Here is a 13,513-nt window from a genome sequence, read left to right as displayed (position 1 = left end):
TCCTTTTTTTTTTTTTTTTTTTTTTTTTTTTTTTGCGCGGTTCTTTTTTTACAGCCCCTATATAATTGGCGCTTTCTTTGCGGTCTCATTCGCCGCAGCTTGACACATTATCGCCCATTTGGCTCTCCCTACATTTTGCATTCCGATCGGCGACAAAGCGGAAGAAGGAACATTCAAAGTAGGCCGCTTGCCCACGGTTGTGCAAAAATCGTGAAAGAAAGAAGGGTCATAACAAGGCGAAGGAGCTATTTTTTTTGAGAAAGAGTGGCAAAATTTTAATTAAAAGTAGCGCACAACACAGAGTTCAATATATCACTGGCTGATTTTCGTTTCGTTCTGTTTCGCTTTGTTACTTTTTTTTTCGGCAACAAACGTAGAAGGGGCGAATAAATTAACATCACAGGGGCCAACACATTCCCTGTGTGGAAAGGAAGCCTCGGGGTTCGGCCAATTCAGTCAGTTCAATCAGTTCAATCAGTTCAATCATTTCGCTTTGCATTTTTTCCACACCCAACTATCCACCGTTACAGTAGCACACAGACGGGATGAATAAATGCAATCAGGATTGTTAGAACAAGTGGATTTATTTTAATCCATTTCTCCTATGTAAAGTGTTAAGTTAAAATTGTGAAGATGGCATATATTTTGGGCGTTATGTGTGTAATTTTTTTTTTTTTTTTTTTTTTTTTCCTTCACATTTCGCACTTTTCCCCACTTGAAGAAAAAAATTAAAGCAGATTGGAACAGATTCGACGAAACGTACTTTCTGTAGCATGAGTGCAAGCATGCACTTTTTTTTTTTTGTACCACTTCACATTTATTTCCTTCTGTGCCATTTGCTTGGTTTCCTTGAACGATGAAAAAGACTCTGACAGAGACTTCCCGGGGGCCAATGTGGGTACCAAGTTCTGTTCCAACCATCCACGTATGTGTGTGTGTGTGTGTTTGTCAAGTGTTGAGGACTTACAGGGGGGGAGAGGGACTACTCTTCCCCCTTTTGGTCGGTTAAAAGGTTGCCCCCTACAAGGGGTACACATATGTGTAAGTAAATAAAAGTGCATACAAGGTCAGTTCACGTGTGCATATCATTGTGATTACTTTAAAAATGGATGAAGGTAGATCCTCCTGGACATGCACAAAAGCACAATGACCGGGAGAGCTAATCACCAATATGGCATCCCCGTCATCAGCACACCTATATAAAGGGGGAAGTGCATACCGACAAGTCTGTAGGCGAAGCCCCCCTACTGATTTGACTGCTCCATCGACTCCACGGCCAAGCGCATAGCTTCATTCAACGTCTCAGTGTCAACATTCTGATATTCATAAGAAGATTCTTTGCAGATCCAAGAAAAGTTTAGGAGGTCAGGTAAGTTGTTTTTATTCAGATGATCATCACTTGTTAAAATCATCTTGTATATATCCACGAGAGCTTCCTTCACATCTACTTCTTTGTAGTTTCTCTTTTCTATTTCCGTCTTAAACATTTCCTTGTTTTTCCCAATGACTACTCCGCTATACTTGTAGCAGGCTCCGTTAGGTTCCACACAGTAAATTTCTCCTGAGGGGGTGGGGGGAACAAATGGATCACACGCGATGTGGTGCAAAGAAGTGTACGCAATGAGTGTATATGCACACTTTCCGTGTGTACGCTTTTCCTCAGTATGCTTTTTCGAGTGTACCTTTCTCCTTCTCGTCGAATGACGCCAGTATGATGGAGGAGGCAAAAGGCCTCAAGTGCCAGTACAACGTGAACGAGTGAATATAAAGCGAAATGCGGTTAGCTAAAATGTGCAAAGGTATATTCGTGTGAAAATTAAGGTAGTAGCTATTCGCTTCATACTTGGCCCGATCTATTATATTTCTCGCGTCTCCATCTAGTCCTGCATAAGTTACCATCACGTTGTTATTTATGTGATAGATCCTATTGTAGCTATTTGGTTTTATCATTTTGTTCTTAAGTAAATTTGAATTTACACAGCAGGTGATTAACCCATCTCGGCACTCCAGACTAAGGGCACTGTTGTTGTTGTTGATGGCCTTGTATATGTACTCCACTTGGTAGAGCCTCCCATCGGGGGAGAAGGTCGAAACGGATAGGTCGTAGCCTGCGCTGAGGCCTGCCATTGGTTCTGGTTGTTAGGTCGGCAGGCGAGTTTTTCAATCGAGTACTCTTTCAACAAGTACTATTTTTGAATGAGAAACTTCGCACAACTTCGGGGAGATGAACACCTTTTACTTGAGTCTCTTCGATATGCTCACGAACGGGGACCAGGGGCTGATCTAATCGGACTGACTCTTTTCTTTATCTGTTCTCTGAAATGAAAAGAAGGGGTATACGCGGCGCAAGCGGCCCAAGCATAAGAGAGGGGGGGAGATGAATGAAGCGCCTAACTGGCTGGTGCGCGGACTGACAATTTTAAACGCGCTACTTCTAGGCCTAAGTCGAAAAAGAAAATATGATCATTCAAGGGATATACTTCATATGCCCACTTCCTTTCACTTCTCTGATTTTTTACCTTCCGATTTCCGAAGGAAAAACTCCACGGTGGCTTCTTGTGCGTGTGCTAGATTGGCAATCATCTCCAAGGCTCGCTTCTTCGCGAATTGCTCAATGGGGAAAAAAAAAAAAAAAAAAGGAAAAAAAAAAAAAAAAAAAAAAAAAAAAACATACGTGGATGCATACATGTATACATGCATACGTAGAAACACATTTTTGTACACCCCCGTATGAGTCAAGAGTAGCCGTCGCCCCGGAAAAGTGCATCGACACACTACCCCGGATAATTACCCTCGTTAACTCCCCCCTTAACCGGAGCCACAATTGTGATGCACCAATTACACTCCAATTGGCAAAAAAAAAAAAAAAAAAAAAAAAAAAAAAAAAAAAGCGGCGCGATGTTACAGGCACCACACGAGCTGATCCCGCAATTAGTCGTCCATGAGGAGAGTTGCCAGTCCAGGCGCAACCATTTCTACCCCCAAAATGAGTTTTCAAAATCCTCAAAGTGTGTCCACCAAATCATGGTCTTCAAGTGGCTGATGTCCAAAGGGGGGGGAGGTCTCTTCCTACTGAAGTTCGCCATTTTAAGAGAAAAAAAAAAAAAAGCAGAAGGGGTGAGAAAAATTGTTCTTTCCTTTGTATACACACGTGTGTAGTCCTCAATAGCGTAGAGTGCTGATCCCTTCTGTTTCAAAGTGAGAGGGAAAGCGGAGTAGGTGCTCAGTTGTACTGTCCACCCTGTAGAAGAAGAAGCCCGCCACCCTACCATTTGGAATCTCCCTAGATGAGCCATAAGTTCACCCTCTCTGTGGAGGAATGAAACCTCTACGTGTTCGCACAATTAATTTTTTTATAGTCATTATAGCGGGAGCTGTGTAGGAAAAAAAAAAAAAAAAAAAAAAAAAAGAAAGACAAACAACACATACACAAAAGTGAAACACCTTTCTTCATACATTTGCATTGTTCTTCTTTTCTCGTTCCTTTCTGTCGCTTTTTCTTTTTATTATCCCCCGCATGCAAACATGAATATGCAAACATGAACTTGCAAACGTGAACTTGCAAACGTGAACTTGCAAACGTGAACTTGCAAATGTGAGCATGCGAACAAGAACATGCAAACATGAACAATGGTGAAGGAGAAAAAAAAAAAAATGCATGCACCTTGGTTCAAAAAAAAAAAAAAAAAAAAAAAAAAAATTAACAACTCACGCATGGCTGTACAAGCTCTACACCCTTGTCTCCACCAAAATAAGCATCTAAAAAAAGGGGGAAAATCGAAAGAGCAACACAACAGAACAGTTCCATTTAGTTTGGCAGAACCCAACGTGATGAGACCACTCGCATATCTACCTGCTCTCTTGTCTACATGTCTGCACACGAGGCATTTGTGTTTGTTCACCCTTGCGCTATGGAAACTGCTTCAAACGTGTATTGTACCTGTCGCGCAAACAGAAGTATGCCGCGAACAATTATGGAAAGAAGGCTCCTAACTAAACTGTGCATATATGTGTAAGGAGACCATCCTTTAGCACTCTGCTTGGCCGCGACGCTTGGTTTACTTTATCACGTCATATTTGTACGTGTCTGTCTGTCTGTTTTTTTTTTTTTTTTTTTTTTTTTTTCTCGCTGTCGTGCCTCCCAATCTGGTAAAGCAGACATAACATTGGAGGGATTTTCCTTTTGCCCCTTTCTTGTTTTGGGAGGGGCCCTGCCGCGCGGATCGAACTCGTGCAGATAAATGACACTCCCCGCTTCCGTGGGTCAGTTTGAAGTGCACTTCGATGAAACTTCTTACGTTTTCCCTCTCCTGTCTGGCTCTCTTGAGCGAGGGGTTCCTTTCGCGGGCAAAGCGTTTGTTGAAGTTCTTACCATCACTAAAGGAAGAAGGAGAGTTGTTCGTGGAGTCTCCGTACGATTGTGAGCATAGTGGCTTTATAAGTCTCATGAAAAGGAATCCCCTCTACTTTTGCTTTTTTTTGGGTGAAGGAGATAATTATGGCCTACTCCTTCGTACCTACAATTCGGAAGATTTAAAATGGGAACCTCCAACAAACGTTTTAGTAACCAAGCAAAGAATAAGCATGTATACCTTCATTGACGATTACATTTCTGAAAAATTGATACTCATTTATTCATATGATCAAAAAATACGAGTTACTGTTTTTAACGATTACAAAGAACCATCGAATGAAACATATAAAATCGGTGTGAATTATGAAATCGTGCATATGGCTAATGTAACATCGACAATTACCTACATGTTCAAGAATAGGAAATCGATAATTGTATGTGGCATGAACAGAAACAACAACATCCTTTGCTCCTTTTCCTTTGATTACGGATTAACAATGAAGGATGAAAATTCAATTGAGTTTATCCTAAGGACGAAGATTCCCATGGGTACCTACAAAATGGATGTACAGTTCAACCACAAGTACGTTTACTTCAACCTGTACGACGACGTTATCCAGGATAATGATTACGAGATCAAGTGTATTCAAGGGATTGACAAGGAGTACATGTGTGATATCTTGACCAAGCCACTTAAAGAAACGGAAATAATTCAATATAGAGGTGTCTTGCGGAATAACATGTTTCAAACTATCGTGTACGACATGAAGGACAAATGTTACATCGGTTGGTCGTTCAACTCCATTAACATGAACAGTGAAATCGAGATGCTCATTTCGGATTCACCCTGCTCTCACGTATCACTCTTTCATCATGGTACTTCCTTGGTGGTGGCTTATCAGCGGGGACCTCCCGCACCACTGGGCCCCCAGTTTTATCGGATCTTCGAGGTGAGTGTTCCCACGTACATGTTTGCAACAGGGTAATCGGTGTCCCATTATTTACCTTCGTTCGTTCATACATTTCTTTGACCCATTCTATTCATACATTTGTTTGACCCATTCTATTCATACATTTGTTTGAACCATTCTGTTCATACATTTCTTTGACCCATCCTGTTGACCCCGCAGAACCTGCACCAGAAAGGCGCTGGGTGCGAGTTCCGCGTGGACGGAAGCCTGTACGTGGCCAGCACCTTTACCAACCAACAGTGCAACATCGACATGGAGAACACAGACGTGAACCCAGAGAATGAAGATGAAATCAGCTTTAGTATCGTGGTGCCATCTCAATACGATATACAGGACTCCACCTGTTTTGTCTCCAACGAAATGTACGACAATGATAAAACAACTTTGTATTATCTCCAAAAATATCAGGTGGATCAGGAGAACCTCTCCATTTTCACCTTCCTGTTTTATCGCTACATAATAGACCACACCAATGTCAAGGAGAGCACATGTATCTTTATCCATGAGAACAGGAAGGAAAAGCTCAAGGTCTCTCTCACCTTGGAAAGTTCCTACAGGGTGGACACATGCGATATTGGATCAGATGATTTATGCGACTTCATTATCCAAGGAAAAAGCAAAATAGTTATCCATTTCAATGAACAAGATTGGGAAGTGGATAATCAACTCTTGAATGAATCTCGTGTCCTTTACAATGGAATACATATTCCCCTACATAACCTACTCAGTACATCTAATATAAACGACCTCGTTCAAGTAACCAAGAATGAAATTTCCATTTTTATTCCTAATATAATTCCTAGTAGTAGAACCGCCAAAATTGTATTTACCAGTAGACACGAGGACGGAAAGACCAAAAGTGCATACCTCAGAGTGCAAAAAAATATGAAGCCAATAAAAAAAGTGCTTGGAATAAATTTTTCCTCATCCTTTGACATCACCTACAAATACTTTAAGCATTATCAGGAAAATGTAAAATTCTTGCTAAATGAATTTAACGAGACTAACTACATAGGGATGGTGTGTGAAACACACATACAAATTACAGCACCCCCATGTATGCTCACCCTAGTCGATCAGTCCCATAAAACCTTCCATATCCACTCAGTTTTCCCTCACAAGGTACCGTTCCTGTACAGTTACACAAAGAAGAAAATTTCCTATGCGGAAAACCTCTACATAAGTGAAACGAGGTTTGTCGTCTTCAAGAATTTCAACTCTATCCTCGAAGAGAAAAATATAAAATATCTCTACATCAAGTGTGTGTGCAATACAAAGAACATTGAAGGTTCGGATACCTACAACCAAATAGACTTCATCATCACCACAGAGAACATTTCTTCGGAGATCATCCACTCCCGCAAAGTTATCGAGCCTCCAAAAAATTATAAGGACGACAGTGAGGTGGAAGAGCACGGAAATTCTGAACAAAAGGAGAGCAAAGGCTTCCACAAGTTTAAGCAATCCCATGGGTTGCCGGAACCAAGCAAAAGGGGTTTTTCCTCTTCAAAACCCTACGCGAAACTCTCCGGCCTTGATGATCCCTTTCGGAAGAATAACTTCTACAGGAGCTGCGCCACCTGGTGGACACTCTCCCTGTACGCCCTCTTCATCATCTTCCTCCCTTAAGCGGGGGGAAAAGACACCCACACAATAGCAAAAAAAATCGTAGCGTGCAATTTTGCGCCAAAATTTTTAAGTGTTTTTTTTTTTTTTTTTTTTTTTTTTTTTTTTTTTTTTTTTTCACTCCTTCCAATTTGCTACAACAAGATTCGTATGGAAAAAAAAAAAAAAAAAAAAAAAAAAAAAAAAAAATTTACATCACAGGTGATACCTCACCGGAAAGAATGTTCAAATGCGTAACAACACATTAACCGCGACGCAGCGCAGTTCTGTCCTCCTCTACTCCATTTATATGTCCCCATCGGATGGAAAAAAAGAAAAAAAAAAAAATTAACAATAAATCTGCGGAGGGGGGGGTGAGCCCACGCGCAGGCGTGTGGTGGGCGTCGTCCTCGCATTTTCACACAAAAAATTTGAAGAATGCCAGAAAGGGTCGCACGCATGTAGGCGTGCCGACTAGGACATGCACATTGCCCTACACATAGATGTGGGCTATTTAAAAAAAAAAAATGAAATGAACACATGGTTGGTCAATAGAATGAACGCCCAGTGTATGCTTATGTGTGATACACACAGAGGGTGTATAACGTAAAAAAAGCGGACAAGCATGACCCAACCCCTAGGGTTGGCATACCTCGCCGCGCTAAGTGTTCCACCGATTGACCTCAGCTACCACCCTAAAAGTAGTGCGTGTTGCAAGTAGTGCGTGCTGGAAGTTGTGCGTGCTGCAAATAATGCGTGCTGGAAGGAGTACGTGTTAGAAGTAGTAGGTGCCCGTGCGCTTGTAGTACCGGAGGAGGCGCTCGTTCAGGTAAAGGTGCACATCCTCGAACCAGGGGTGCCTGAGCGCCTCGTTCGCAGTTATCCTGTTCTTGTAGTCGTAGCTAAGGAACCGATCAACAAGATCTATGCCATCCTCGTTCAACAAACTACGCCCATATATATCTGTAAAAATTATCTTCAGCATCTTCAGCCTGTCCACCTTAAATTGCGGCAACTCCCCCACGAATTCCTTCTTCAGAAGGTTATCAAAATCTTCATCCGGAATACCTCGAAAAACCAAAATTTTAAACAAAACAGATGATTCAAATTTGGATGTCACCGGTACAAACCCTAATAAACACTCACACATCGTGATACCGATAGACCAAATATCCACTGAGTAATTATACATGGTACTATTACACAATATTTCTGGTGGCCTGTATTGCAGTGTAATAATATTACTGTCTTTCGTTTCGGCCTTTAAAAAATGATCATATACCCCCAAGCCAAAATCCGCTATTTTTACGATCCATTCCTTTGAATCGTTCAGGCCATCTGATAGGTACTTAATATTCTTGATGAGAGTATTCGCAGGCTTAATATCCCTATGTATTATAAACTTCCTGTGAAAGTGATTAATTCCTTGTAACATCTGATATATAATTACCTTAGTCTGTGTCTCGGATAGAGATGGCATTTCTGGATAGAAGGAACGATTCTCGATTTTCTTCAATGGCAAATACACATACTTTACATAATTCTGTATGTGATCATAGCACATATCTATTCGCTCGCTTGGTAAATGTTGTGCTGTACATTGCTTAATGTGTTGGATGAACGATGCGTGTCTCTTCTTCGCTTTGCTCAAAATGTCATTCAAACTACAATCGCACTTTTCTATCACCAAGAAAAGATCCCAGTTCTCTATGTAGTCGTTATTCTTATTCTCTATCTTCTTTACCTTCCTCGAATGTTTTCGAAATTTTAACTTATCTATACTTTTGTTCGTCCTGATAGGAATCGCAGTTTTACTTGTCCTGTTAGACTTGATTCTGTACAGATCGGATCGGTGCGTGCCGCTTCCACCACTCACTCGTCCACTGGTGGCGGACTTCAACGTTGCTGTCCTAACCTTCTTCTTAGTATGCAACGAAGTCAGATCATTGCTTCGCTCCTTCTTCACATCCTTCCGCGTGTTCGTAGACCCGTATTCACCACTACCAGCGATGGTGGCTCTACCATCCGTGTGACAGCTCCTCAAGCTTTTCATCGTCTTGTTAAGGTGGTGTCCCACTAACTCGGTATCCGAGTTCAGGCTCTCCTCCTTATCAATGTTATACATAACCAGATCCTTTTCCAAATCCTCAATCGTTATACAACTTTTCGATATTAAATTCTTGTACTTGTTGTTCCTCTCAATGGTATCCCTAGATGGGGAATACTGATTGCGCTCCACTTTCCTATGCCTCTGAAAGCTAAAATCATACTCAGCCGACATCGTTTCATTCCGCGTTTTTTGGTTACGGTGCGTTTTTATTTTATTCTTCCTATACGTGTGCACTCGAAAACTATCCAACAGACACACCACATTCGGATGGAACAAAATACGCATGATGTTAAACTCATTAATTGCGAACTCCTCAGAGCCAAACTTATATTTAAAGTTCGGCCAGAAGTAACGTAATACCTTCACGGCAAAGTGCAAATAGGAATCCTCCAAGGATTCTGCCTTGAACACCTTTCCATAAACTCCTTCTCCTAACTTCTTCACTATTTTATACTTCCTCATGAAATCTCGTGGAAATAAATTTAAAAGCTTGTCCACTTTGATGTCCGAATTTTTGTGATTAAAAGAAATGCTGGAAAATATTTTTTCATTTTCAATCATCTCCCTTTCGTAGAGAGATTGCTTATCGTAGAGGAAGCCATCTATCAAATCTAGGCGAAAATTTTTCAACTTTTCATCCGTAACGTAGTCCTTCAACAGTTGATCCTCGTCGACAATCTCGTTGTCCTTACTGAATAGATCATCAATTGTACATGTCTGATTCTCCGGAAATGGGATCAACTCTTTCAGCTTTTCCACTTCTCCACTCTCCAATTCTAAAGATGCATTCCAATATTTACTAAAAAATTCCTTTCGACTAAGTAGCCAGAAATTTTTAATATACTTTTTTATCACAATTTCCTTCGTGTCTACATCTTTACTTACCACAATTTTTTCTCTCTTATTTATTAGCAAATCTTGATGATGCAGGAGAAGATCCGACATACTATTTCGTTCCTTCTTCTCCACATTTTTTCCCTCTTCAAATTTGTTCTTCCGAAGGATACTGTTATACAAGGACATGCATGGTCTTTTAAAAAGTTTTTCCCCCTCGAAATGATCATTCCTCACACTTATCATGCAGTTACCATCCAGACTGCACTTTATAGAATCCTCCTTCGATTTACACACACCTCTTCCTTCTCGTTTCTTCTGAGAAATGAATGCCTCTAAATTTGATTTATCCTCATACATGCTATAAATATTTTTTATCAGGTTGTTATTTATACTTCTCTTAAATTTGTATGAACAGTAATTTTCAAAATTCTGTATATTCTTGGAAAATAATTCTTCATCCGACTTGGTGTTGTTTATCATATTCCTACTCGGAAGTGATCTCCCCAGGAATTTCTCATGCTTCTCACGTTTCTCGTGTTCTCGATTTATGGATAAATTGATGGAATCTAGGTATTCCTTATTCCGATCCTTGTAACTGTACACGTGTTCACCGCTTCGTGCCATGTCAACGCCCCTGTAACCAATTTCACTGTCCTTCTCCCCTTGGCTATTCATCATGAGATCTGTCACGCCGACTCCTCCTAGACTTCCTTCCACGTGCGAAATTGCCTTTCCCCTTAATCCGTTTAAGCCCGTGCCCAAGCTGCTACTCATGATGAATTTGTTCTCTGGGACGGAGGCACAACATCCCTTTTCTCCATCCCCAATGGAAGGCAATCCAAGTGTCGTTCCATCCACCCGATCGACCGCGTCCACACTCTCTCCTTTACATTTGTATAACGAATTTCTACTCAACAAGGTAGACGAATCTCTATTCCTGGAGCTGTATAAATCGCTCAAGTGTAGGGGGCCCTTCACCATGTTATCGCGCACGTCCAACATGTTGCCACTTGTCAAACTCGTATGCAGTCCCCCTCCTCCACCGGTGCTACTTCGCAGATTGCCTTCTTTCAACTGCATGGAGGACTTACCAAGAGTGTACTCCTGGTTGTTCGAATACAAATTGTTGTTCTCCGATCCGATGTACACCTCGCTATTTGATGAGTTGTTCGACCTGTAGGAATCCATGCTGATGTTCTCTGCGTGCATTTGGTTCAATTTGGATTTCTTATAATTCATCAAGTTATGCTCAATGTTATTTTTCATGTTTAGATAATTGGTCTGGTTCGCGCCATTCGTGTAGCTGGTGATAGTTTGGTTGACCGTTTGGTTGGTTGTCTCGTTGGTCGCCTGATTGACCGTCTGATTCGTCGCGTGACCGCTCACGCTGCAGTCTAGACAGTTATTATTTCCATTGCGCGCCTCGCTATCGTTCGTGGCCTTCGAATTTCCCCCGACGGATGCCTTACTTCTGTACTTATCGGTGTCTTTTTTATTCTTAAAATAGTTTAAAATTGTGTAATTTGAACTCTTCACATTGTCACTTTTCCCGTCTCCCACACGCTTCTCCCCGCCGTCATTACCACCTGCATTGTTGCTTTTAATGGAAGTAACTCTACTCGCATGGGGGTATTTCTTCTCCTTTTCTATCCCCTTATATATGGTGTCCTTTTTTGCATTTTCCTTGCTTCGGGTCCTAATTAAGCAGGTGCTTTCCAACTTGTCTTTTCCATTTTTTGAAATTTTCTCATTTTTCACTCTTTTCAAATTCTTCTTAATAATTTCATCATTCTTCGATTCGTCATTTAGAAAGGCATTTTTTTTTTTACTCATGTTTGTCCTCCTTCTGCTAAGGGCCTTCTTCTCACTATCACCACTTTTTTCTATCAACACATTATTTTTAACTCGTTTTGACGTAACTCTATCCATCTAGATATTTAGTGTTAAAAATAAAAAAAACGGGGGTAGTGCAGAAAAAAGTAAAGAAAATGGGGGGAAGCCACTTTTTTTTTTTTTTTTTTTTTTTTGGTTAAATAAAAATAGCTAGTAATATGACTCGTTCATAATTTTGTTGTATGCACATAGAATTGCGGGGGGTATTTTTCCGTATTTTTTTTTTTTTTTTTTTTTTTTTTTTTATAAGTAAAATGGCTGTATAGAACAGGTGTTTTCTTTGTTAAGAAAATGATAATGCAGTCAGAATAGCCAAGAAATATCTTTCTTTTTTATTCAATTTTTGTAGACTAATGTCCTTTTTTCGCCTGAACAGTTCAGGCCGTTTTCACCTTATTTAATGTGTGTGCAAAAAAAATGTGAATAAATACATTCTTTTTTATCATACATACTGTAACATCCATAAGTGTGTAAATGTACACAGTGTGTCACATTTGACACATGTACAAAAGGTATTTCTTTACATCCCACACGTTGGTATACTGTTGCGGCGAGGTATATGCGAGTAAGTGTTGCATATGCATGTAAGGATCCAAGTACTCAAGTACTTATGTAAGTGTGTAAGCATGTGGGTAAGTGTCATGAAACAGAGGGAGGGCGGACAGTCTGTTGACGGGCTTCGCTTTGATATTTTCCTCCCTTCTGTTATTCTCCCTACGGAATTTAACCGAGGGCGCAGAGATGTGAACGTATATATATGTACATTATCCACTCAAATGAGCGGCACAATATTGCCTTTAGGCGTGCATGCACGTATGTACTTATGCGAAGATATGTACAGGTTCGTGCTACCCCTGATACACCCACTTCGTCTGCGCATGCTCCAATCAATTGGCGCAGGTTCGTGAGAGCCAAAGCGCACGTTCAGGGGGGGGGGGGGGGTTGCAAACGTGGGGATGGTAAAGTGTGTTTTGTCGTCAACCCAAATCTGCTCCCATTCGTACACAACATAAGTATGTGTGTACTTATGCTTGAATGAGGTGCATGCGAGTGAATGCAAAGGGGGAAAACGAAAAAATGTATGAACAGAATGGTTCAAACAAATGTATGAATAGAATGGGTCAAACAAATGTATGAACAGAATGGGTCAACAGAATGGGTGATCGAATGGATCAAACAAATGGATAAAACAAATGGATCAAACAAATGGGTCAAACAAATGGGTTAAACAAATGGGCAAACGAACGAAGGTAAATGGGGAGGATTCACGAACTTCCTTCTGCTTGATACACCTGCGCAGTTTCGCTTTGCGTTGATTCGTTTGAGTTGGTTTCAACTCCTGTTATCTCCTCCCTTCTTCCCACGCGTTACACAAGGGGCAGAAAAAAAAAAAAAAAAAAAAAAAAAAAAACGAGCGCAACGAAACGGAACGGGACGAAATGAGTGGTGCTGTTCGGATGTATACGCACAGCTTTCAGGTGCATGGGCAGGGGCATAAATATAAGCATGTTCGTCTCCACACGTTTGCGTAGAGGCGCACATATGCATACAGGCATATATACATACATGCATACATGCATATATGCATAGATGAATGGGTGGGTGCCTTTTTTTCCCGCTTGAGCGTGCATTCCCAACGCACACGCAAATGAAAACCTAGGCGATTATTTTACAGCGCTCTGAAGCAGTTGAGCACACTCAAACGGGAGTAAGTAGGTGCAGGTGTAAATAAAAGGATGCATG

General features: G+C 40.9%; 3 protein-coding genes across 3 annotated transcripts; 1 reads left to right on the top strand and 2 right to left on the bottom strand.

Moving 5' to 3' along the window:
• Window positions 1–1,244: 1,244 nt before the first annotated feature.
• PKNH_0824800 (proteasome subunit alpha type-3, putative) lies at window positions 1,245–2,127 on the bottom strand (the record flags this gene model as incomplete). The annotated part of the gene is made up of 2 exons (XM_002258853.1): window positions 1,245–1,561; window positions 1,683–2,127. 2 exons carry the CDS (start codon window positions 2,125–2,127, stop codon window positions 1,245–1,247), a joined length of 762 nt encoding a protein of 253 aa, XP_002258889.1.
• A 2,157-nt stretch (window positions 2,128–4,284) lies between these two features.
• PKNH_0824700 (6-cysteine protein) lies at window positions 4,285–6,954 on the top strand (the record flags this gene model as incomplete). Its single annotated transcript, XM_002258852.1, has 2 exons — window positions 4,285–5,304; window positions 5,485–6,954. The coding sequence occupies 2 exons, from the start codon at window positions 4,285–4,287 to the stop codon at window positions 6,952–6,954; spliced, it is 2,490 nt and encodes an 829-aa protein (XP_002258888.1).
• A 751-nt stretch (window positions 6,955–7,705) lies between these two features.
• On the bottom strand, window positions 7,706–11,806 carry PKNH_0824600 (cdc2-related protein kinase 4, putative; the record flags this gene model as incomplete). Its single annotated transcript, XM_002258851.1, has 1 exon — window positions 7,706–11,806. The coding sequence occupies one exon, from the start codon at window positions 11,804–11,806 to the stop codon at window positions 7,706–7,708; it is 4,101 nt and encodes a 1,366-aa protein (XP_002258887.1).
• Window positions 11,807–13,513: the final 1,707 nt, after the last annotated feature.

The sequence above is a fragment of the Plasmodium knowlesi genome, assembly GCF_000006355.2.
Source record: "Plasmodium knowlesi strain H genome assembly, chromosome: 8".
Taxonomy (NCBI): domain Eukaryota; phylum Apicomplexa; class Aconoidasida; order Haemosporida; family Plasmodiidae; genus Plasmodium; species Plasmodium knowlesi.
The sequence above is the reverse complement of the archived record's forward strand: the minus strand, read 5'-3'. Positions and strand labels throughout refer to the sequence as shown.